Raw genomic sequence first — 22,992 nt, forward strand, 5'->3', positions numbered from 1 at the left:
AGGCACCTTTACAGAAAAGAATTCAGAATAATGATGGTGAAGATGATCCAGGACTTCAAAAAAAGATTGGATGCAAAGATCGAAAAGTTTACCAAAGACCTAGAAGAATTAAAGAGCAAACAAACAGAGATATGCAACACAATAACTGAAATGAAAAATACACTAGAAAGAACCAATAGCAGATTAACCGAGGCAGAAGGGCAAATAAGTGACCTGGAAGACAGAATGGTGATAATCACTGATGCAGAAAAGAATAAAGAAAAAAGAATGAAAAGAACTGAAGACAGCTTAAGAGACCTCTGGGACCATGTTAAACACACCAACATTTGCATTATAGGGGTCCCAGAAGGAGAAGAGAGAGAGAAAGGACCAGAGAAAATATTGGAAGAGATTCTAGTTGAAAACGTCCCTAACATGGGAAAGGAAATAGCTACCCAAGTCCAGGAAGGGCAGAGAGTCCCAGGCAGAATAAACCCAAGGAGAAACATGCCAAGACATATAGTAGCCACAATGACAAAAATTAAAGACAGAGAAAAGTTATTAAAAGCAACAAGGGAAAAACGACAAAGAACATACAAGGGAACTCCCATAAGGTTAACAGCTGATTTCTCAGCAGAAACTCTGCAAGCCAGAAGGGAGTGGCATGATATATTTCAAGTGATGAAAGGGAAGAACCTATAACCAAGAATACTCTACCCAGCAAGGATCTCATTCAGATTCGAGGGAGAAATCAAAAGCTTTACAGACAAGCAACAGCTAAGAGAATTCAGCACCACCAAACCAGCCTTACAACAAATGCTAAAGGAACTGCTCTAAGCAGGAAACATAAGAGAAGAAAAGGACCTACAAAAACATAAACAAAACAATTAAGAAAATGGTAATAGGAACATACATGTTGATAATTACCTTGAAGGTAAATGGACTAAATGCACCAACCAAACGACACAGACTGGTTGAATGGATACAAAAACAAGACCCATATATAAGCTGTCTACAAGAGACCCACTTCAGACCTAGGGACACATACAGACTGAAAGTGAGGAGATGGAAAAAGATATTCCATGCAAATGAAAATCAAAAGAAAGCTGGAGTAGCAATACTCAGATAAAATAGACTTTAAAATAAAAAATGTTACAAGAGACAAGAAAGGACATTACATAAAGATCAAGGGATCCATCCAAGAAGAGGAGATAACAATTATAAACATATATGCACCCAGTATAGGAGCACCTCAATACATAAGGCAAATGCTAACAACTATGAAAGAGGAAATTGACAGTAACACAATCATAGTGGGGGACTTTAACACCCCATTTACAGCAATGGACAGATCATCCACACAGAAAATTAATAAGGAAACACAAGCTTTAAATGACACAATAAATCAGCCTGATTTAATAGATGTCTATAGGACATTACATCCAAAAACAGCGGATTACACGTTCTTCTCAAGTGCACATGGAACATTCTCCTGGATAGATCACATTTTGGGTCATAAATCAAGCGTTGGTAAATTCAAGAAAATTGAAATCATATCAAGCATCTTTTCTGACCACAACGCTATGAGATTAGAAATCAATTACTGGAAAAAAACTGTAAAAAACACAAACACATAAAGGCTAAACAATACACTACTAAATAACCCAGAGATCACTGAAGAAATCAAAGAGGAAATCAAAAAATACCTGGAGACAAATGACAATGAAAACACAACGATCCAAAACCTATGGGATGCAGCAAAGGCAGTTCTAAGAGGGAAGTTTATAGCAATACAATCTTACCTCAAGAAACAAGAAACATCCCAAATAAACAATCTAACCTTACACCTAAAGAAACTAGAGAAAGAAGAGCAAACAAAACCCAAAGTTAGTAGACAAATTGGGACATTTGTAGAGACATGGATGGACCAGAGACTGTCATACAGAGTGAAATGAGTCAGAGAAAAGCAAATATCGTATATTAACACATATATGTGGACTATAGAAAAATAGTACAAATCAACCGGTTTGCAAGGCAGAAATAGACACACAGATGTAGAGAACAAACATATGGACACCAAGTGGGGAAAGTGGGGAGGGTTGGGGGGGAATGAATTGGGAGATTGGGATACCAAATTGTACACTCTAAATATATGCTGTTTATTGTCTGTTAACTGTAGCTCAATAAAAGTTCTTTAAAAAAAATAAATAAAAAATAAAAAAGTAAAATAACCAGGACAGAGGCCTGAGAAATGAAGTGAGGCTGTTTAAGTAACTGGAAGAAAGCACTGAAGTTATGAAATCAGACAGCTGTTCTTGTGGGGTTCTGCTACCTAGTTTCGAAAACTAGTTTATAGGTTCCGTTACCTAGTTAATAGGGGTCCACCTAGAACAGCCATGGGCAGTTACTAGAAAAACAAAACTTTTCATATTTGTACGCCTAACAAGTTGAGACTGCAAAAAACTGGCTTTACCTTAAGGTGAATGCTGTTGGCGGCCTTTGCCATCTTACTCTTGCTCTCCGGCACCTTGACTTGGTTGGGGCAGGAGTGTGTGCAGCCCCTAGCCTGCCAGCTACGGCCATCCTGCTCCCCTTGGCCAACTGTCTAGGGGTGGGAATACGACCCGATCCTGGCCAAGGAGATACAGGGACAACTGTGGAGGGATTTCTGAGAAATGTTTTCCTTACTGATAAGAGGCATTGACAGCAAAAGAAGGCACCACGACTTTTGCTTCCTTTCTTCTCGTTCAGAACGCTGTGCTTGAAGCTCGGCTTGGAGCTGAGACAACTGCCAGGAGACCATGACGGAGCCATGGACATCAAATGAGGGTTTGGTGGCATGAATGACATGCATTTGCTGTCCCTGGTTTACAGGAAAATGATGACTTAGGAGAGACCAACAATTTAGAGTCATCCAGTGACAATCAAGCCGTAAGCCTGGGTCCTCCGTCCTGGAGCCCTTGGGAAGTCCCCTGACAGAGCTGGTTCTGGAGCGAGGCATCCAGGAGGCAGGCAGGATCTTCCCCAAGTTGGCCTGCTTCTTTTTGCACTGATTGAAAATTTCTGCACCCATCACAGATTCTCCTTTTTGTTGCCATTTTTGCTCTGGGGATAACAATTACTTTATTATCAGTCACTTAGGATAATTCCCTTTTTCAGTAGGTCAGTCTAACAAAGCACCCTGCTGGTTGTTCCTGGGCCCTGGTGGCTGATGACTTGACAGCTCCAGGCGTGCGCCCCGCCTGAGGGCGAGGCACTGCCGTGTGTTCCCAGGCTGAATTGGTTTGGGCGCTAACAGCCTGTTAGAGATGCACAGCCCCTAGAGGACATATCTAGCAGAAGGCTTCTTCCAGGAACGGAGTCATTTCCTGTGAGAAATCCATTCCACCTGGTTTAGGTAGGTCTGAAGCTCCCCTGACTTTCCTTCTCTGCCACGGAGGTGGGCATGTGACCCAGGCCAGGCCTATGACCCTCTTAGGGTCACTTCCTGCCCAATTACTTCCTATAGGCTGGATAGGGGACTATTTCATCTGTTTTCCTAGTGTCTTGGCTTCATTACCCCTGGCTATAGGAGCCTCTCAATCTTTCTGTGGAGTCCACTTTTCATGCAGTTACCTCTCCTGCTAAATTGTCCCCCTCCTGCAGAACCGCTTTCTCCTGGACTTCCAGGCACTCCCTGCTGGAAGCCCCTGGCAGAATTGCAGGGGCACAGGGGCCTCATTTCTCTCTCTCCCCCAGAGCCCCCCTGTCTCCCACAGGGTCTCTGCTAGCCTGACATACTTGGGCAGAGCCAGCCAGCAGGGGCTCTGTCCTGCTCTGAGGCCGGACAGCCACTGACACCCTGTCCAGGAGGCAGCCTGGCTGTGCTCACCACAGCCACTGGCCCGCGAGGAGCACCGTCTCCGGAACTGATCGGACCTGGGCTTATTTCGCCTGTGATTATCTGTCCGGTTAGAGTTATCATGATTGTGTGTGTGTGTCCTCAGGGCACAATCTAGATCTTTTCCTACCTTGATATTCCCCCTCCCCCAAACCCAAGCATTTCTCTTATTTCCTTCCCAGACCATAAAACTTCCACTGCTTTTTTAAATAAGAAATATAGTCCATCCTGGCTCTCGTCCCATCCTGATGAGAAAGGACCTCTGCTGTAAACTGTATAATTGTTCAAAATATACTCACGGTCCCACCCCATCTCCTTCCCTACTGCCTCCCCACAACACCGCCCCCCCCACCCCCGCTCCAGCCCCAGAAGACAATACATCCCTCCCTTTGAACTCAGGCCTGGCCATGTGACTTGCTTGGGCTAGCAAGACATAGGCAGAAACGACAGTGTCACTTCTGAGCAGAGACTTAGGGGCCAATTGTGGTTTTCTTGATCTCCTTCTTCTCTCTGTGAGGGCACTGGGTGGGTCCCGGAGTGAAGACAGTATAGACAAGAAGCGCAGCTGACCCCCAGCAGACACGTGACAGGAGCAAGATGGAGGTTTGGGGCGTTAGCCTCAGCTGCTTGGTAGAGCCTCTCGGGCCCTCATCAGCAGGCCCTCTGCCTCCACAGCGCAAAGTTCTCTCTGCCCCAGGACATACCCTGGGGCTGGAATATCAGCCCAGGCGCTGGGGAGTAGAACCCCCCGGTCTGTTCCTGGTCTTGGAGGGCCTGAGGCTCTCTTGGTCCTGAAGGCCTAAAGCTGGGGTCTCTGTAGTTGACTTTTTGCCGCAGCCTGGCCTCTGGTCATGGCTGGGTCTGCCCTGACCAGCTGTTTCAGCTGCTCTGCTTTCCCAGGTTTGGAGTGATTACACTCCAATAACACTCCCATAGCTTCTTATTCCAGAGCAGAGGACATAGCTCGCCCAAGAGTGATCAGTGGTTTCATTTTAAATGTGCACATTGCTTGGTAATACACATAATCATATAAAATTATTTTATTAAAATAGAAAAGCTTTCCAGTATATTGCATTGAAGATATTTATATAGAAAAAGCAATTGCAACAAACATGCTACATCAGCACTGAGAAATTCTGAAAGCTTTAAGTGCCCACTTTTAAACAACATTTTGGTATAACAGGCATATCCCTATATATTTCAGAGGGTACATGTAACACTGAAAAAAAACACTTCATGTAAAATCTAAGTTTAGGTGCATATAAACAAGAAGTATTACACTGAATAGCTTATTTCAAACTGTGAAACACATTCAAATTATTTCTTAGACAACATGCAAATATTTTAATACTTAGATTGACACTTTTAAATATTTAAACCACAATTCTTTATAATTCTATATTAAAAAAAAAGTCAAACAGAACACTTATTTACACTGTGCATATCACAAAAAACAAATGTGTCTTCATGAATGGAAAGTACTGGGTTAACACACATGATTGTCATTTTACAAATATGGCTATTCACCTTCTTCATAATAAAATAGAAAAATCATGTATTATTTACATGAAGTACTAATTATTTCACTTTTTGGCAATTACATAAGTAGCAGCAATTGGTTTAAAGGTTGGTGTTTAAAAACTCTAACTTGGATGATACCAAAGAATATACATCTGGTTAATATAAAAATGCATAATATAAGATGCTTTGATGCGATATAACTTCTCCCTTTTACAAAAGCCACAGACACACATTAGGAACCACGAGACTGTCACTTACAACATATTCTGTGAGTGCCATTTACTCAGCTCGCTTTTGCTTAACACATTAAATGGATTCCTGAATTAGATTTCTGTGGATTAAATTTGCCTGATGATGTACATGATAATTCCAAAGACACCTTACCTTTATTTCATACTCTAATAGCAGTGACTCTTCGCTGTGACCCCTCACTTCTAGACAGAGTAGAGAATGATCTGTAAACAAACACACACACGCTAGGGGCACCTTAATACTGAAAAGAACTCTGAAATGAAGTTTCTGTGATACGAAGCCCATAGTAAAGTGAGTTATCTTTCTAAAAAGCGATCATCTCATTTATCAATGATATGGAATTTGTTTTAGAGTGGGGGACTCATCTAATGATCAGGATGTAAATTGTAAGGCAGTAATCCACCAGAAAGAGACAGCCTCTTTTCCTCTGTATTTGGAAGAATGTATTGTAACATCTGTAGAGACAAAACAAAACCCTTACTACTATTGGTAATTAAGAATAACACTGTGTGGTGGACAGAGGTTAGAGGTGGCACATGCTTTGCCTCGGCCACTAGTCAACTACAAACCAGCAGTCCTGTACGTCTTGTCCAAAGCAGAAAAATTAGATCGAGGAACATTTGGCACTTTTCATGGCAGTCAGTTGTGTGTCCAGACCCTGTGCAAGGCAAGGCCCAGGCTGAGGAGGAAGAGGTGGGAGTGGCAGGGAGGCTGGGCTCTGGTGGCGGCGGAGGGCACGCGGCTGGAGACCTGCACCTGAGAAATGATGAGGGCAGAGAGAGGGACGTGGGCCGCCAGAGTAGGGCTGTCAGAGTTGATAAGGGATTCGATCTTCTCTGCTTCCTTATTGCAGGCCTCAATCTGGGAGAGGATAATCAGATTCTTTTAATATAAAATCAAAGAACATATGAAAAGGTCAAGTCAGACAAATTCCACATATATCCCAACACCGGGAATACACTTTCTCTTTGTCCCTCTTTTCTTAGCCAGAGTAACATTTTATTACACAAATAATAGCATCAATGGAAATCAAATTAAAAAAGCTATGTCTCACACTGCCACTGCCCTTTCTTTTCCCACAATCCTGTTGACCCTTTATCCATGTTTAGACATTTTTTCATGCTGAAACATAGTCACAGGGCGTGACCTTTCAATGCCCACCTACACATCAGGAGGAAAGCAATTAGAGTTAATGAGCTTCCTAATTATGGCAGTTTATAAACTGCTGTATTCACTCCCTTCACTGAAGCCTTCACTATGTTGATGCTGAAACTTGGGCCTCCTGAGTGAGGTTCACCTCTAGATTGTGAGGAAGAAAAATCAAGGCCCATAAGATCAGCTCTGGTGGGCTCCTCCTCCCCAGTGGAAGCACAGCCCTTGGGAGATAGGAGTCAGTTTTGGCCTTGTCACGGCGTGACCTGCGTCAGTCTCTGCCCTCCCTGGACCTCAGCTACCTTGTCTGGATGATGAGCAGATGCCTTCCTTCTCTGTACCCTCTGAGTCACAGCATCTCAACCTCTCCCCTCTCCTGCTCCTTTGCGTTTTATTGGCCGCCGCTCACCTGGGGCAGCTCCATCCCTTAGAGACTGCCATGCTTTCCTCCCTCCCGCCTTCACCCCCTCCCAAGTCCTCCAAACTTGGAAGCGACAGGATGGCTGCAGGACATGTGCTGAACCCCACCTGCAAAGCTTTTGGATAATGATCCACAGGAATGATTAGAATCACAATTTCCGATTCAATGCTGAAGTATCCAAACACGTCACACTGTGGGACAGACACGTGCGTGCGGATCTTCTGCAGTATTTCCAGAACTGTTATTGGCTTTTTGTTTGTTACCTAGAAAGAGAAAAAATTCTATTACCTGAAAAAAAGAATTCCTTATTACTGCCTAAGCCGCCTTGCTACCTTGCCTAAGCCATGGAGGCTCTTTTAACCAAGGAATCCCTAAGTGCGGGGCCCCAACAGGGCCTTGCTGGTTGAATTCTAAATATCCACAGAGCCCATTACAATGGTTTTTTTTTTTTCTGACTGCTGAGTTTTCTGGCTGAGATAAACACTCTCACCAGGAGCACTTTTTTTAAGGGACAGTTCTGAGTTGGACGCCACAGGGAAATAAAGTCTTCCTATAAAAACAGAGGTGTTTTCATCAAAATGGGCATCATTTTCCAGGTAGTGGCAGGTGTTGGCTGCCACATTTCTAGAGACGCATCTCTATAAGAGGGAGCAGAAAAAGTGATGGTGCAGAAAAGGGAAAGGCGCACAACCAACACGGGAAGGCGGGCAGCTCTGGACGCACCCCCAGAGGAATGGAGACCACGTGAGAGCTGGCAACCTGGAGACCATCTGGCGTCGACCAGTCCCTGGCTGCCCGGTTCTGCCTCCAGCCCTCACTCTGCTCACTATGCCGGCAGGGGACCTTTTCTAAGGAAGGCCCAGGGTGACTGAGTGCAGAGCAAGGTCACCGCACAGCCAGGCTGTAGAGGGAAGGAGCACAGGACCGGGCGCCAGACAGCCTGAGCTCAAACCCCAGTTCTCCTGGTTGTGAGCTATTGTATGGCCTTGGGCGAGTTGCTCCTGTGCAAATTAGTTTCTTCATCTACAAATGGGATGACACATTCTGTCTGTATGATTACTGACGGGTTTATCAATAATCTTTCAACAGTACATGGCACATAAAGCAGCTTACCTTAGCAATAGTATCCAGTTTTTCTTTGTCAAATAAAACTCTTAACATCCCAGCGCATAATGGGCAACAAGCACCTGTACAATAGAAACCATTTTATGTGTGTTCAGAATTAGAAACAAAGAGAATCCAAAATAGTTGGTGAAATTACCAGCCCTTTGTTTTGCGCTAGGAAAGTTATAGAAGTCCTTCCCGATGACAGTGCTGTTACATGTGTCATAATCTATACATTTACCAAAATCCTTCCTCCATCCCTGCTGTCCTCCTGTACTACCTCTCAGATGGTGCAGCTGTGGTTTAATATAGCACAGGGAGAGCTGGCCTGTCAAGAGATGCAGGGCCTAGACCCTGCCCTGCTCAAAACTCACTGTGTGATCCTGGGCAAGTGTTTCCTGCCTGCAAAACACAGGAGCAAGTATTTTGGGATTCCGTGAGTGTTTGATTCAAATTTAATTTTAAAAATTATTTCAAACTGTTAAAAAAAGATAATAAAATGTCAGACTGTGGTCTCCAGGAGGAAAGAGGCTTTGTTCTGCTCACTGCTGTGTCCCCAGTGCCTAGAAGGTGTCTAGAACATAGTGGAAGCTCAGAAAACATCTGCGGAGGAATGAACTTAGACTCCAGATTAACCTGTTCTGTGCAGACTTGGGATAAAGTCTCTTCTGCCACCTCTGTTTAACCAAAGAGTATGAGACTGTAAGGGAAGCTGTTTGAAAACTGTTACCACTTATAACAGCCTGTATGAAACAAGACTTTCATGATTATATGCAACCACTTTAGATGTTAAGGCCAATCTAAGAAAACGACTATCTTCTGTTTTCCCTCAATTTCAAATGTTTGTGCTCATCAAACCCACTTCAATTATTCATTCATTAAGGACCAATTCTTTACCAGTTAACTTTATACTATGCAAACATTATGCATGTGAACGAACAACCATAATTCTAGCAATTAAATATTGCTGTTTATCTGCTGGTGTTTAAGGTAGGACTGAAAAATGTTTTCCCACATGGTTTCAAAATCACCAGACCAGATGAGGTCTCAGGTAGATCCCCAGAGTAACGGATCTAGTCAGCATCAGGGGGGTCGAGACGTTTTGAAAAGTTTAAACACACTAGTCAGCTCTCTTCTCAGTGACTCACTCTGGAGGCAGATAAGCAAATCCTCCCAATCCCACCCCGTCCCACCCCTAACACTGCTGGTTTACCGGGTGGGATGATGGGTTTGCACTCGGCCGCTGAGAGCGAAGGACACTTCACAGCAGCACACTCAGCGACAGAACTGTGCTCGGAGAGGACCCCGACGGCCTGGCAGGGCCCGTAGTAATCGACCGCCACCCGGTTCGAGTAGGCAGCGCACACGCTACTGTAGGTCTCCCCGTTGTGCCCGCAGATGGGCTCTGGAGTTCTGCAGAAGGGCTGAGGGCAAGAAAGCACACTTAGCCTGTAACCCACGATGGTGCACGTTTCCTAACCAAGAGTGCAGAGTAGGTCTCACCATTTTCAGGAAGGGAAAAAGACAGTGTAAATTCTTGGCCCCTCTGAGGCAAGCTCCTGGGGCTGCTAAACATGGGGCGGGGCTGGGGGCAGCCGGGCTGTCCAAAGAGGAGGTAGAGAGGTCACTTTCCTTAGCCTCTGGGGGACTCGGATGCTCATTCTCTGTGAACTGATATGAGATAAAAATCCTCCCTCCCTCCAGGCTTCCATTATTCCAGAAGAGCCTTTTAGAAGAAAACAAGACCGATCTTCATGCAAATTCAGAGGCCTTATCATTTCACGCTGGGTATGGGACAAGGAGAGGGAAGGTAGACAGATCAGGAGAGCAGACAGACTCTGGATCCATGAGGTAGGTTAGGAGCATGTGAGACAAAACTTGAAGCCAGGAGAAGGGAACAACAGGAAGAGAAGACTGGGAATTTAGAGTAAAGGTATCAGTGCACTTGGAACATGATCTCTGAGGGGAAACAAGCCCAGGGAGAGGAGCTGAAGGGATTTTCTGACAATGAAGACCAGGAAGTGAGAAGCCAGCATGTCAGGTGTCAGCCAGCCGTGGGCAGGGGGTGCCGGCCCAAGGCTGCATCAGCGGTACGCGAGGGAGGCCTCCGTGGGCTTGTCCTCGGGGTTATGCTTTTAACATGAATACAGATTTCACAACCCTCAAAGACTGAAAGATAAACTGATATAAGACAACACTACGTTTTAGAGACATTTTTGGTCACTTTTCAGTACCTTGGGTGGCACTTGAGTGGGAAGAGTGGGAAATGAGCTCTTTTCTGCGTTGTTTTGCCTCGCATTCTTCCTGGGCTCTTTTCTAACAAGGGCCCACAGAATCAGGGGAAGTGAAGGTGCTGCTGGCTCACGCCTGCGGGGAAGACTCTACGTTCTTTTCCTAAGGGTTGGCGGCAAGAAGCCTCTCTTCTTGCTCTGTTCACTAGATGTGCAAAGGTTCACACATGAGCGAGGGGGCCCCCCAGCGTTAGGAGGAAAAGCCAGCCGTGGGATGCCTCATTTTTGGTGGAGGACTGAGTGCTCTAGATTTGACAGGATTCACAGAAGACCCTTAAGGTGTCTCACTGCTGATTCATGTGTGAAAGATCATCAGCTGATTTCATGCTCAGTGTACTTGGGTTTGTCAGGCAAATAGCAGTACCTGGCATGGGCCTTTGTATAAGAGGCTTTTCCCTCTCTGGTACAAAGTGCAGAGATTGCTGTGCTCCATGTGGTTTGTATCACAAACAGGATCTCGGACCTGGTCACAGGTGAGCTGTCTTGGCAAACACTCATATTGGCTACATCCAAATTTCTCAAAAGTCGTCAGGCAGACTTGTGGTTTGGGTATGCATCTGAAAAACACAAATGCAGCACCATGAGCCGATGTCGTAAGGGACCATGGTGGGGCCAGCAAAGCACTGACAGGGCACGGGAGGCTGGGGAGAAAGGAAGAGAGCAATCAGAAACACTCCCTGAGCCCAAGAGCTTATGGAAAGCAAGGAGTCAAGCATGCAAGTAGAGCAGGCTATCAGGTAGAAAATCACACAGCAAATGCTTGTGGAAATGAATCATTCTGACTGGGGAGCCGGGAGAAAGCACGGGGAGGAGGTGGGACCAGGAGGATGAAGGCCTGCCAGGCTGAGGGAGCAAGAGAGCAAAGCTGTGATGCCTGAGACCCTGTGGTGGTGGGGGAGACAAGGGGACCCCGAGAACAGGAGCAAAGGAAGCTAGGGGTAGAAGACGCATGATCTGAAGCCATCAGATGGGCTGGGGCCCAATGCTGGAGGCCTTGTAGTCAATAATAAATGATGCATTTTCAAGGGCTTAATTATCAGCTTTGCTAATATGAGTCTATCTTAAGAAAAGGCTTCAGAGTATGTGCTGAAAATTTCAGGCTTCTGTGCTCACAAGGCTGAGGACCTGACGCTGGCTGGTAGTGACTCGCTGAGAGAACGCCACCCCTGAAGCTGAGTTTTCCTAGCAATACCTGAACCTTGCTTCATTCTCAACCCTGAACTTTTTCAGAGGGGTTAGGGAGGATGGTTCTTTTCTTCTTTAGACTGTTTTTGCCTCCCTCATTTCTGTAAAGGGTATTTATAATTTTGTATAAGAAGATAGAAAATGTTCAGCTTTTACTAGGTATTCGAAATAAAAGGATACACAAATATTAGTCTGTAAAGTAAAAGAAGATATATTAGCTAGCATCATACAATTTCAAAGGAAATTACTTCTATTCTTTTTAGAGATAAGCATCCTGCACTGAAATCACCAACATCACCATCACTACTACTAATGTGGTTGCCTTTTCTGATGGAATTTAAAATTAGGATGCATGTAAAGAGAAATTAAGAAAACAATCCCATTTACAATCGCATCAAAAAGAATAAGCTATCTAGGAATAAATTTAACTAAGGAGGTAAAAGACCTGTACTTGACAAACTATAAGTCACTGATGAAATAAACTGAAGATGACACATACAGATAGAAAGATATACTGTGCTCATGGATTGGAAGAACTAATATTGTTAAAATGACCATGTTACCTAAGGCAGTTTACAGAGTCAATGCAATCCCTATCAAAATGCCAATAGTATTTTTCATAGAACTAGAACAAATAATTCTAAAATTTGTATGGAAACACAAAAGATCCTGAATAGCCAAAACAATCTTTAGAAAGAAGAATCTAGCTGGAGGTATCACTCGCCCTGATTTCAAACCACACTACAAAATTATAGTCATCAAAACAGTATGGTACTGGCACAAAAACAGACACATAGATCAATGGAACAGAATAGAGAGTCCAGAAATAAGCCCCTACTTATATGGGCAATTAGTCTATGACAAAGGAGGCAAGGATACACAATGGGGAAAAGACAGCCTCTTCAATAAATGGTGTTGGGAAAACTGGACAACTACATATAAAAGAATCAAACTGGACTACTTTTTCACATCATACACAAAAATAAATTCAAAATGGATTGAAGAGTTCAATGTAAATCCTGAAACCATAAAACTTCTAGAAGAAAACATAGGCAGTATGCTCTTTGACATTAGTCTTAGTGATATTTTTTAGATATGTCTCCTCAGGCAAGGGAAACAAAAGCAAAAAACAAACGTGACTATATGAAACTCAAGGTTTTGCACAGCAGAGAAAACCATCAACAAAATGATTTGTGGTTACCAGAGGGAAAGGATGAGGGGAGGGAGAATTAGATGAAGGTAGTCAAAGGTACAAAATCCTAGTTATAAGATAAATAAGTACGAGAGATGTAATGTACAACTTGATAAATATAATTAACACTGCTGAATGTTACACATGAAACTTAAGAGAATAAATCCTGAGAGTTCTTAGCACAAGAAATACATTTTTCTCTATTTCTTTAATTTTGTATCTATATAAGATGATGGCTGTTCACTAAATTTACTGGAGTAATCATTTCATGATAAATGTAAGACAAATTGTGCTGTACACCTCAAACTTATACAGTGCTATATGTCAAGTCTATCTCAATAAAACTACAAGAAAGAAATCAGAATGCATGTAGTTAGAATTTTATAGAAATTTAAGACAATTGAAGAGAAATAATGAAAAAGAAGGATATTTAGAACTTCACTATCTGTTAACATGGAAGGGATAAGAATGAAGACTATAAGGAGAAATTTGGTAATTTTGGAAGGAAAATCATTACCAATTTGAATATACAGAAATAAGAGGATCAATAGGAAAGGCTGAGAATCTGGGGAATAAAGTAAAATAAACACGATCAGGGTAGGGACTTTGTCATGCTTATTACTGTGTCTTAGTGTTTAGAAAGATGCCTGGTACATCAGTAGATACTCGATGAATGACTACAACTTTATGTATTTATTTATTCTCAACTTTCAATTTTTTAAACAATTACTTTTTGAACAGAAAATACAAGCCCATGGAGAAGGTGAAAAGACACAAAATCGTATATAGTGAAAAGTAAGTCTCCCTCCTGTTCTTTGTGTCCCAGCCACCTAGCTCCCTTCCCCAAAGGCAACCACTATCACCAATTTCTTATTTATTCTTCCAAAGATATTTTATATAAGAATAAGCATTTATATATGCTGACTCAATAGTATGTGCATTTAAAATTTTGGTAGGCTTGGCCAAATTGCCCTCCAAAGAGAATGTACCAATCTTCCTCCCAAACCCCTCTTGTATGGGAGTGCCTATTTCCCTACATTTTGTTATCAAACTTTTTATCTTTACCAATATGGTAGATGGAAAATGGTATATAATTGTAGTTTAACTTTAATTTACATTTCTCTTAATATGAGAAAAGTTGAGCATTGTGGTAGATTGGCTAGATGTTTATTCATCAAATTCATTTAATTTTCTTCCTGGGCATACATCTAGATTATATTCCCCAGCCTCCTTGGCAGTAGTTCTGGCCAAATGACTAAGTTCTAGACAATGGAATGTGGCTGGAAGTAGAAATGAATTTTAACCTGGTCTATAAAAGCTTCTCAAGAGCAACCTCCATCATCTCCCTTCTCTTATCTGCTGGACAGAGGAGGACTAGAGGCTGCAGGGGCTGGCAGAGTCCTTAGATGGAAGGATCTTAAGTCTCTGAATCACATGTAGAAAGCCATCTGCTGAACACCCAAATGGACTGTATTTGAACTCCCACTTTGTTAAAGCACTGATATTTGGGGGTCTGTATACAGTAGCTAGAGTTACTCCCCCCAACTAATAAAAGCAACTTTTCGAGTGTTTAAGGACCATTTGTATTTTTTTCCTATGTTTACATCCTTGGTCCATTTTCTGTTGGTTATTGATCTTTGCCCATTTTTATATTAGGTTGTTCATCTTTTTCATATTGAGTTGTAGGGGTTCTTTATATTGTAAGGATATCAGTCCTTTCTCTGAGATTCTTCTCAGTTTGTCACCATGTAGAAAATTTTCATTTTCATGTAGCTGCATTTTTTCAAAGTTTTCTTTTATATTGATTTCATATTATACCTAGCCAGGCCTTTCCACTTTGAGATTTTATTGTGTTATTATAAAAGTAAGCCAGCCTTATTCAGAAAGGTTACCAAATAGAGGGAAACAAACAAATGAACAAATACCGAAACAACCCTCAATTCTACCTCCCAACACAACTATATTATCCTTTTGACTTATTTCTGTATCATGTTTTCTTATGCATAGCACCCTGTCTTCTTTCCATAGATACTCTTTGAGGTTAGTTTTCATGAGTAAACTTGGCTAGATGGGTGACCAATTCTCTTTGCTAAGAGAGAATTTAAATTTGTTAAAATAAATCTAACGCGAGAAAATCCTTCCCTCCCTTCATACTGCAGCAGTGCTTTTAGGATGAAGAAGCAATTGCTTATTCTCCACAAAACCTTCATAAGGCAAGGGCTGTGGCACTGGGATATGGCCTGTTCAGCTCTCGAGTAGTCAGTGAAAACTCCAGTTCTAGAAGCTTGAAACCTAAGAGAATCAGTAGGACCCTCACCCTGCGGCCACCACAGGCACAAATCCTCACCAAGGTGAGGTCAACTGTACTCTGAGCTCCTGAGGAAACCGCAGAGAAAAAAGCCCCTAAACAAATAACTTCATAAAATACTAAAGCTGCACTTCCAGAGATTTCTCATGTCATCCCTACGATGAAGGTGGGTTTAAAGTAGAATGTTTCCTGTTACTATGAGGCACAAGTAGCTAGTAACAAGAATGTGTCCATTTCTCTTGTCTCAGCTGCTGCCCCTCCGCGCCTCACACTGTGCTCCAGTCTCACAGAAGCACTCCAGCTGCCGGCACACGCGCTCTCTCCTCCTTCCCAGCAGCCAAGATCTTTGCTCTGGTTACTCCCTCTGCCTCCACCAACACCACCCTTCCTCCACCGTAAACTCTGCAGGCACTCTCCTCCTCATTTTCCCAGGAGACTATCACATGCTCTAGAGGCCTTCCCAGGGTCCCCCCGGCTGTGCCAACTGCTTGCCTTTTGGGCTCCCAATCACAGCATGTTACCAAGCAGCTGTACCTGGATCTTTCCCTCTAGACTACAACTTCTCAGGGCAGAGGTCATCTCGACTCATTTCTGTCCTTTCACTGCCTGCCACAGAGCAAGTGGTGACCTTCAGTTGAGAAAGATAAGGAGGCATTTGACTTACCTCTGGTTTTTTGGGCAGGGGTTAGGAGTACACGGGTCCTTTGAGATGCATGATCCAAACTCAAACTGATGGTCTTGGAGGCCCACACAGCGGGCAATGCAGGCGCTGGGGTAAGTGCGTCCATTCTGCCCACACACGGGGACAAACTGATCCGCACAGTTACAGGGCAGCCCTGAAGGGAGGAGAGCGCCTCAGCGACGGGCACGTGTAGGGGCCCTTTCCCCTCATGTCTCCTAATTAAGGCAAACCACTAACAAGCACAGGGAGGTCTCAGGTTAAAATAAAATTTTAAATTAAGTCAAAAAAAAAAACATCCTTCTAATCTCCGATGGTGTTTTTAAAGGTGGCAAGAGTTCTGAAAAACCATGTCTGCATGATTTTCTTTGTTCCATTTATTGCCAGTTAATTGAGGACCTCCAAATCTTGATCCTGGGGTAGAGACCCTTATAAACAAAGCTATGGGTAGGAAAAATAAAGAATGTTTCTCCCAATCTGGTATATAAAATCTGGAGTTCAGATGTTGGATTCTGGCTTAGGGCATTTCTAGAATGTTAAAGGATAATACCAAAAACAAGACAAAGAATGAAGGTTATAAACGCCTCACATAGGTTCCTTCCCCCTCCTTAGGGAGGGGGAAGAACAAGAAGGTAGTAACTTGGAAAATTATTGTAACTTGAAACTTAAGAATTTTTATGAACATCTCCTGAGTCCTGTGCGGACTGGGGCACTATCTGAGTCCCCCCAAATGTGATACGCTTTGTGGCCAGTAAAATCTCTTTAGAGTCTGCTAGCTAAATAGTGGTGGTTTTTTTGTTTGTTTGTTTGTTTTTAAATTTTTTTTTGGTTGTGCGGTGCGGCTTGTGGGACTTTAGTTCCCTGACTAGCGATTGAACCCTGGTGGAGTTCACAGTGAGAGTGTGGAGTCCTAACCACTGGACTGACAGGGAATTCCCATTAAACAGTCATTAATGTAATTTATCCCAGGACACGAGGGGCTATACAGTACAGGGAAAAAGGGTTCTGCTAGTTGTAAACTGTAACTTCTAAAAACACTTAGATGTAAGTAAATAAATAAGTCTTCCATGTAAATCTTTAGTTCATTTCTCATCCCTACATCATTTTACGGTTTCTCTAGGCAGAATGAATTGTCCTCATCAGAGTGGAGCAGACAAAGGATAAAAATAAAGGATGACAACAACAGAACAATAAAGCAGCAAAGGCTGGTACCCATTAGGGTGGAGAGAAGATGGGTGGAGCTAGTCTTGCCTCTACTTCCCCATCAGTCTGCTGTTCACTTCTTATTTCTGGTCTCCTTTTTATTTCCAGTGGGCTGGAGGTACAAGGTTGGTAAAACCCTATTCTGTTCTCCTCCTCCCCCACTCCACGTATAACACCACTGACTCCACGGAAGGAGAATCAAGTTGCTGCAGCAGCAGCAGCAAGAAATGGGGTAAGGGTAGCTCCCTGGCGCCTCTTTGCCCAGAACCAAAGGTATTTCAGATTTGGGAAAAAGCAGATACCAGTAGATACCAGCAACTGTGCTGTTGCTGTGGACAACTGTAGCTTCTTCTCAAGAAAAGAGCGTCCCATCACAGTAGGCTTTTCACTTACTGTAGCTGGTGTGAGCATAACACCGGCAGCGTAAAGCATAGGAAAGTCAAGAAAGTATTATGCTTGGTTGATTGTTCATAAAAATTCTTAAGTTTCAAAATTACAATAATTTCCAAGTTACTTTCCTGTTTTTCCCCTTCCCTAAGGAGATATGAATGGAAGGAAGGTGTTTACAACCTTTATCTTTGTCTTGCTTTTGTTATCACCCTTCAACCTTCCAGCAATCTCCCAAGCCAGACTTGACACATCTAAATTCTAGATTTTATATACTAGGTTGGGAGAAATACTCTACTTTTTCTACCTATAGCTTTGTTTATAGGGGTCCCTACCTATATGAATCCAGTAAGCCAAGGTAGGACAAGGAAGAAGGTTGTAAAAAAAAAAAAAACCATTAAAACAGAAGCAAGTTTAGAAAACACATGGACACTTTAGACCATAATGGTAGGGGTAAATGGTATTTTAGCCCTAATGAGCAGAAAAAGTTAGCCCTAAATGGATAGAAAAATTCCATTTAACTAAAACCATCCCAATCACTGGTCCTGTTCTTTTTGACTCATGGAATTCCAAAAGGATTCTAAGAAACTGCTTAGTTTAACGCCTTCAATTTATAGAGGAGGAGACAGATCTAGAGAGGAGAGTACCTTGCTCTCAGGTTATGTATTTATTTTACTGTGTACATTTGCTGTTAAGGTAAGACCAGAGACTCTGCCATGAAGGGAAAATGGGTACAAAGGGATAAGGACAGCTTCTGGGTGACCAAGGTTACCTGTGAAGGTACGACGGTCATCTTCTGAGCTGTGCTCACTGAGACACAGGCGGGTAGAACACACCAAACTGCCAGCAAAACAAGAACAGATATTGCAGTCGATATTAAAGGAAGTTCCATGACCTGAGAGAAAGAGAAATAAAATGTTGATCTATGTCATGCATTTATAAATAAATCATAAATTAAAAATCTAATAGTTTTAAAATAGAAATTCTTGAAAGATGACTTTGAATATACAAACTAGGGAGTTAAGTTTGTAATACTTATATTTTTGCATTTACCTCCCACTATATCCCTCCAACCCTAATGTGCTTGTCTCACCAGACTGCTCCTTATTCTCTGAGAGTGTTTCTGGCTACCTCTTTTGCCTCAAGTGCTCCTCTCTTTCTTCTGGAACTTTGCTCATCTTTCCAGGACCAGCCCTGATGCCATCTTTGGGTTGAAGACTCTTAGGATGCCCTGGCAGGAATGACTAGCTCCTTGAAGTACATACACTTGGTCTGGTCCTTTTCATGGCTCAAGTTCTCTCCCATCTTGTCATGCAAAGCATGACCTCAATCCCTCATCCCAGTTTCAGCTCCAAAAGGCACTAGTATGTTCTTTTGTGTAGAATAGACATTTAATCAGTGAAAGTTTACAGAAGGAATGAATTTGTTTATCTTCAGATGTTTCTGTGATTCAAGGTAACTACCTTACATTTTAGAATATGGACTAAGCAATGAATACCTGACTTGCTGGTCTAAGCAGAAATTTGCAAGCTCTTTTTAGCCAAGAGTACTCTTCTTAAAATAAGATCTCACACAGAAGAGCAAAACAAGAGGCATATAAAAGCTGAACTACTCTGGTTGATGGGTAGGGAGACAGACATAGACGTAAGGGTAGCAGAATGAGCAGGTGTGTGGGGGGAGCACATTCTCAAAAGTGGTATTTTTTCACAACTTTTGAGGTTATATATTGATATGAACAGTTACTAAGGCTATAAGCAAAAGATGGTTAAGGAAACAGTAAGAAAGCAAAGCCCTCAGACTTTTAGAGAAGGCAATCAGGGAGGGGCACCTTTTAATGTGCTCTCTCCCAACCACTAATCAACAGTGTAGTTCCCATCCCCCAGTTTGCTTTCCACGACATCAAATTCGGAATTTTACTTCTGGGAAAGGGGCAGAGAGGAGAGAGACTGTTGAGGAAGGGGTGGGGAGGAGGAGACCTGTGTCATTGCCTGTGGAGGGCAAGGGCTTTGGAGTCAAATAGGCCTGGGACTGAATTCTGCTTTGGTCACTGACTAGCTGGGTGACCTCTCTGACCATCAGCTTCCATACAATAGTAGCATATCAAAGAGCAACTGGGAGGATTTAATGAGATAACACAGGTCAAGACTTAGCATAGTATTTGGCACACAGTTAAAGAGTTTAATAAGTGTTAGTTATTATTAACTACTACTCCTTTCTTTTTTTTTTATTTTATTTTTTTTTTTATACTACTCCTTTCTTGATGAGGCTTCTAAGAGGGTTCCTTAGAAGCAGTCCTTGTGTTCTGTATTGTGTGAAAAATACTTCCCTGGAATATCTGATTTGTAGATATGATGTAGGGAGAACCCATCCAATATTCTCCCTGCAAAGTTAATATAACTAATCTCATGTTAAAAACAAAAAAACAAATAAAAACAGTTCAAGACTCACTTTTTCTTTTTCCTCCAACAATACAAGACTTCTGAAGGTCTATACAGTGCATCTCTATACAGTTTTCTAAGAGGCCACTTTGCCCACATGAGCAAATTTTATAACAACCAACTTCCCCAGCAGATGATGGCACCTGGATCAGTGTCTCTTGACGGACAATAAAATCAGAGGCTTCTCCCAATTTGCAACCTGCATAGACAAAAATTAGCTGAGAGAGCTGGTACTGTTTTCTGATATTGTTTTATGACATTAGATACACTTCACATAAATCTTACAGGTACCGTGTGGCCACTAAATATTATGTAATAGAACTTTCACTAAACTAACGAATTGCTTTGGTTCACTGGCCAAAAACATATCCAAACAAATATTCCATGTTCTGTGAGATGGTAGTGATTAAAGGACATATACCCCAAAGTAAGCAATAGTTCTCTACAAAAATGCTGTAAGATATATAGTTTTTATTTCTTTAGGCTTATCAAATATATTTTAAAATCACAGCTATTTTTTTTTAAATGTAGTATGGCAACTGACAGTAGTTTTAGAATAATCTTGGTCAGAAAACTTTTCGTGATGGAATACAAGCACATCTTAAATTCAAAGAAAAATTGAATACTTGATTGGACTTAAGGAAAACCCATTTATTTCCAAATTTAACAAGATTTATTATGATGCTATAGTTAATATATTATAGTATTACACAAATATTATAAATGGTCCTTTGAGATATCATGCTTATCTAATTTAATCTTTTGTTTCATTTTACTTCACACGTTTAAAAATGTTGATTCTAACATGATAAAGAAACATTTTCAACTGGGGAATAGATAAAAGAAAGCAATTATATTCTAAAGGGACCCACAGAGAGGTAAAGACCATAAAAATTCTACAGGATAAAAATTTTTCAGTCTTAAAATCACATGCTCCTTAAAAAACTACAAACAGAACTACTATATGATCCAGTAATCCCACTGCTGGGCATATACCCAAAGAAAACCATAATCCCAAAAGAAACATGTACCATAATGTTTATTGCAGTACTATTTACAATAGCCAGGACATGGAAGCAACCTCAATGCCCATCAACAAATGAATGGATAAAGAAGATGTGGCATATACATACAATGGAATATTACTCAGCTATAAAAAGGGATGAGATGGAGCTATATATTATGAGGTAATAGACCTAGAGTCTGTCATACAGAGTGAAGTAAGTCAGAAAGAGAAAGACAAATATTGTATGCTAACTCACATATACGGAATCTAAAATTGGTACTGATGAACTCAGTGACAAGAATAAGGACACAGATGCAGAGAATGGGCTGGAGAACTCGAGGTATGGGAGGGGGCGGGGGGTGAAGGGGAAGCTGAGACGAGGCGAGAGAGTAGCACAGACATATATATACTACCAACTGTAAAATAGATAGCCAGTGGGAAGTTGTTGTATAACAAAGGGTGTTCAACTCGAGGATGGAAGATGCCTTAGAGGACTGAGAGGGGGAGGATGGGGGGGACTCGAGGGATGGTGGGGGGGGAGTCGAGGGAGGGAGGGAATACGGGGATGTGTGTATAAAAACAGATGATTGAACTTGGTGTACACCCCCAAAAAAAGTAATAAATGAAAAAATAAAAAAATAAAAATAAAAAAAATAAATAAAAAAAATAACCCCCCCCCCAAAAATCACATGCATTTCAGCACAACATTAAATTTATAAAGATAATTACACATCTGATTGAGAATGCTATTTTTCCATGTATTAAAGGAAAGAATTAAAAATACAACAACATGCGGCACCTTTTCTCAAACATTACAACACAGAAGACAAAGTATAAAAAGCTGGCCCAAGGTTCTTTTTTCTTTTGCTGTCAAGAACCCTATGGCTCATTATGAGAGTCTGGCTTTGGACTGAAATTAGTTTACCATCAAAATGACTATTAAAAATTACACTTATCTTTGTCTTTTTCTGCTTACATAAATAATACAGGTTTACTGGAAAAACTTCGAACATTACAGAAAAACATAATTTAGAAAATAATCTCATTCCAAAGATAATTCCTATAGAGTAACAGCAGCGGCACATACCCATACCCACCCCACACGCCTCCTATCTACCTCTTACCTTGAACACAAGAGTATGGGAGGCAGGGATCGCCAGACGGACACCCTTTGCGGTTTACCTCACAGAGCTCATTAGTGGGGCAAGGATTTGGGTTACAGGGATGAGTCACCTCTTCTACAATGTTACCTAAAGTACTTGGTCCTGAAAAAACAAAAACAGATCAGTTTAACGAACCCAAAAGAGTAACAGAGGTCTGTAAATTGTCTGAATTGATGACATCTGGAACAAATGGACAGCTCATGAGGTCTAATTTTAGTAAGCTATTAAAATATTCAGATTCCTTGGTCATTTGTGCATTTAGCATAAACATACATTCATTCATTTGTTGGGTACCTACAAAGCCTGGCAAGGTTCTAGGTACTGGAGATAAGCAGTGAACAAAAAAGACAAATCTCTAACACAGAGTTTACATTCTGGTCAGGAAATAGACAATATGTAGACACTGTGTGTGTGTGTGTGTGTGTGTGTGTGTGTGTATGTATATGTTTGTAAATAAAAGTTTGATAACAATAAAAAAATAAGCAGTGTAAGGGGATGGAAAGTAACAGGTATATTTTGAATAAGGTGGTCCAATAGGTGCTTATGTCTAAGAGGGATAATTTAGCACATTTCACCATAAATGATGATAATTTATTATGGTAAGATGGACCCTATACCATGATTATATTTATTAACTTGTTAAATAATGACCAAGGAAGAATCTTATTTAATATACAGTCATCCCTCAGTATCTGCGGGGCATTGGTTCCAGGACTCCCATGGATACCAAAATCTGAGGATGCTCAAGTCCTTTATATAAAATGGCATAGTATCTGCATGTAACCTAAGTACCCTCTCTTGTATACTTTAAATCATCTCTAGATTATTCAT

General features: G+C 41.7%; 1 protein-coding gene across 4 annotated transcripts in view; it reads right to left on the reverse strand.

Moving 5' to 3' along the window:
• Nucleotides 1-4,883: 4,883 nt before the first annotated feature.
• The window catches only part of RECK (reversion inducing cysteine rich protein with kazal motifs), a 72,303-nt gene continuing 54,194 nt past the window's right edge, over nucleotides 4,884-22,992 (reverse strand). For 3 of the 4 annotated variants that reach the window (XM_057724894.1, XM_057724897.1, XM_057724896.1), the window contains 9 exons: nucleotides 22,123-22,263; nucleotides 20,003-20,191; nucleotides 18,327-18,449; nucleotides 15,950-16,121; nucleotides 10,965-11,157; nucleotides 9,523-9,733; nucleotides 8,319-8,392; nucleotides 7,313-7,468; nucleotides 4,884-6,493 (listed from right to left, as the gene is read on the reverse strand). In XM_057724894.1, the coding sequence (XP_057580877.1) occupies nucleotides 6,272-6,493; nucleotides 7,313-7,468; nucleotides 8,319-8,392; nucleotides 9,523-9,733; nucleotides 10,965-11,157; nucleotides 15,950-16,121; nucleotides 18,327-18,449; nucleotides 20,003-20,191; nucleotides 22,123-22,263 (1,481 nt within the window). In that variant the 3' untranslated portion in view covers nucleotides 4,884-6,271. The remainder of the gene's footprint in view (nucleotides 6,494-7,312; nucleotides 7,469-8,318; nucleotides 8,393-9,522; nucleotides 9,734-10,964; nucleotides 11,158-15,949; nucleotides 16,122-18,326; nucleotides 18,450-20,002; nucleotides 20,192-22,122; nucleotides 22,264-22,992) is intronic. The other variant, XM_057724895.1, reaches the window with a different exon arrangement.

The sequence above is a fragment of the Hippopotamus amphibius genome, chromosome 2, assembly GCF_030028045.1.
Source record: "Hippopotamus amphibius kiboko isolate mHipAmp2 chromosome 2, mHipAmp2.hap2, whole genome shotgun sequence".
NCBI classification, from domain to species: Eukaryota; Metazoa; Chordata; class Mammalia; order Artiodactyla; family Hippopotamidae; genus Hippopotamus; species Hippopotamus amphibius.